General features: G+C 36.3%; 2 protein-coding genes across 2 annotated transcripts; one reads left to right on the top strand and one right to left on the bottom strand.

The window, feature by feature from the left end:
- Positions 1–1,094: 1,094 nt before the first annotated feature.
- LOC129771465 (uncharacterized) lies at positions 1,095–1,626 on the bottom strand. Its single transcript, XM_055775130.1, has 2 exons — positions 1,556–1,626; positions 1,095–1,473 (listed from the first exon to the last, which is right to left on the bottom strand). Exons 1-2 carry the CDS (start codon positions 1,559–1,561, stop codon positions 1,165–1,167), a joined length of 315 nt encoding a protein of 104 aa, XP_055631105.1. The 5' UTR covers positions 1,562–1,626; the 3' UTR covers positions 1,095–1,164.
- Positions 1,627–2,183: 557 nt separating this feature from the next.
- On the top strand, positions 2,184–2,667 carry LOC129771894 (uncharacterized). The gene is made up of 2 exons (XM_055776015.1): positions 2,184–2,246; positions 2,323–2,667. Exons 1-2 carry the CDS (start codon positions 2,238–2,240, stop codon positions 2,614–2,616), a joined length of 303 nt encoding a protein of 100 aa, XP_055631990.1. The 5' UTR covers positions 2,184–2,237; the 3' UTR covers positions 2,617–2,667.
- Positions 2,668–3,106: the final 439 nt, after the last annotated feature.

The following is a 3,106-nucleotide window of genomic DNA, read 5'->3' as shown; positions in this document are numbered from 1 at the left end:
TCGGGCGTAAACACACACTCTTCTGCTTTGACTACACATTGGTAGGCGTATAACTCAAACGCGAATCAACAGTCAAGGACTTGGGGATTATGATCGACGCTAAAATGAATTTTAAAGATCACGTCGCATATGCTGTATCTAAAGCCACTTCGCAACTGGGGTTTCTTTTTCGCTTTGCCAAAAAAAATTAAGGACGTTTATTGCCTAAAAGCCTTATATTGTTCAATTGTGCGTCCTATCCTGGAATACTCATCTATTGCTTGGAAAATTCATTAGGTTTGCACTTCGTCACCTCAGCTGGAGGGATCCTTCGAATTCGCCAAGCTACACAAGCCGATGTAAGCTCATCAACCTGGAACTGTTGGACGCGAGACGGTAGCGAGACAAGGTAACGAAAGCATATTTCGTTGCAAATCTCTTGCAGGGAAATATCGATTGTCCTATACTGCTCAGTATGCTGTACATTAATACCCGTCGTTGTCATCTACGATCACACTCATTTCTCATCATACCTCATGCTAGAACGAACTATGGCCTACATGAACCAGTGCCGGAGTATGTGTCGAGTTTTCAATAAGTGTTCAACTTTGTGTTTAATTTCAATGTGTCACAAGAATCGAATAAGAGCAAATTTAGGCGATTTTTTGTGTTGTTAGTTTAAGTTAGTTTAAGTTCTAATGTCATTGGGATGCAAATCATCGGTTGACAAATACGAAAAAATAAATAAATAAATAAATAAATAAAGTATACTAAAATAGAGTGTTTATTCTCAAATTTCTGTAAGTTGGTGACATATCTCCTCCATAATTGGTACACTTACCCTATTTGTTATTCCGAACACGATCAACAGTCTCTTCATTAATCACAACAGAGACGCGCTCATTTAAATGGTTTTGCGATGTTACCATGAATTTAGTTTTACTTGTACACTATTTTCATTGCTTCTACTATTATCTAGTGAAAGAAATTCACATCAAGTATGAAACGGCTTAACAGTTTTTTTATGCTGCGATAAATGAAGTAAAATTATTTGCAAAACGATTAATATCACGTCGCATGCTCTCAACATTATTTGAAATATTATAAACTTAAAAAATCAAACATTATTAGTTTCAGAGAAATATACAAGGCGTTTATTTTTATCTTTTTACAAATTATTCCATGCTAATAATAATATGGGTGCCCATAACCATATCCATAATGTCCCGGGTGAGGATAGTACCCTGCGTATGGATAATATTCAGGTCCGCCGTAACCTCCGTGAACATGTACGTGCTTGTGAAAACCAAACCCAAAGGTTTCCGCGTTATCCAAATCATCGCTTGCCGCCGCTGTGCCCTGGTTGTTTGTGTCATCCTCCGATGCAGTTAATGGAAGATCTGCCGCCCGCACTACTCGAACAGGTGGTGCAATTTCTCGGGAATTTACTGAGTTTACAGCGATAACAACAATCATGGCGAATAAACAAATGTGCTGTGAATATAGAAATTTAATAAATAAGAGCGAAAATTAAAATTAAAAATTAATTATTAAAATTATCTTTTTTTGATTTTACCTTCATGGTTCTAAAGGAGATGTAATCACGGATCTGGATTAAATAAAAGAATATGCGACACGGCAGAATATTTTCAGAAAACTGATTGACTCCAGAGGGAAAGTTCTTGTTTTTATACCAAATCGATATTCTCATGGAAATCGCGCGAATATCTGCCGCATACTTTCAATTGACGTCACAAACGCCGTTGCAAAGAAACGAGAAATATATGTCGATGGTTGGGGGCAACGTTCGATGATAAACGATGGAACCTGGAGAACTCAAATTGTTCACGAACTTCAAAATTCCTGGAGTATTTTTGAATATTACTACTCATAACATAATCAACTTCGTGCATCATAGACTAGATTGTATTTGCAATTCGTTGGAGTCATTGCTTCTGTGGGGAATTTTCTAGCTTGTTATTTACTTCAATATTACTATGACAAATGTCACACAGGTAGCTTTAAGCGTGTGATGTTTTTGAGACATTCTTGTTAGTTATTTTGATTTGAACCGTAGCCAATCCCGAATGATTTTCGTGACGCAAATTCAGCGTTTCGCTTCTGGAACAAGTATTTCCACGCGCATTCATTTTGCACTATAAAAGTAAGAGGTCACAACGTTAGGAACATCATTCGTGAATTATCCTTCTGAAACGCAACTATTGCGAGTAACAGAGAATACTCCACAAAAGTACACAATGAAATCGGTGAGATGTGCTCAACAATTTTCACAATTACAACTTACAATTTTTAACAAGAATAATAACAACACCGTTTTTTCAGATTATGTTTCTATTCGCAATGATCTCGATCATCGCTGCAAGTGCAATCAGACCTCAAGTAGCTTCAGTGGCTGATTCATCCGCGGCTGTACCAGTAGAAGGTGCCAGCAATCAGAATGCTGCGGAAGAGCGTGAAGACTTGGATAACGCTGAAACTTTCGGATTTGGATTCCACAAACATGTACACGTACATGGTGGATACTACGGTGGACCTGCCTACTATCCCCATTACGGTGATTACTATCCGTATGGAGGAGGATATGGATATGGTTACGGGCACCCGTACTATTACTAGAATAAAGTTAGATTTATAAAAAAGTGTAAATAAATTCCTCGAAAACTATAACTGATTTCTTGTTTATTCTTGTTTATCCAACCATTCCATGTCAAACCGCTCAGATTTTCGTGAAAAGTGGTAGTTTTGTTCCTGGTCCGAAAAATCAATGTCTCCTTTTTTTCAAAAATGATCTTTTTCAAAAATTCATAATTTTTGAACAGCTGAATCGATTCAGATGATCGACATATAAAATTAGAGCCAATCAGATAGTATTTTCTGAAAATTTTACACCTGTAGATAATTTGAATTTTTTATCATAATTATTGATTGTATTTGTTCCTTATAGTTTACATGGCTTCGAACTAGAGGGAGCTTTATTGTTTTATATTTTTTCTTGAAAGCTTGAAGTTTTTTTCATATAACATATCCAATGATGTGATCAGATGTGAGAGATGTGATCTTTTTAGTAAATGCAAATCGATTTTTCTTAATGAAATTCGCATATAAT

Source organism: Toxorhynchites rutilus, chromosome 2 (genome assembly GCF_029784135.1).
Source record: "Toxorhynchites rutilus septentrionalis strain SRP chromosome 2, ASM2978413v1, whole genome shotgun sequence".
Lineage (NCBI taxonomy): Eukaryota > Metazoa > Arthropoda > Insecta > Diptera > Culicidae > Toxorhynchites > Toxorhynchites rutilus.
The sequence above is the reverse complement of the archived record's forward strand: the minus strand, read 5'-3'. Positions and strand labels throughout refer to the sequence as shown.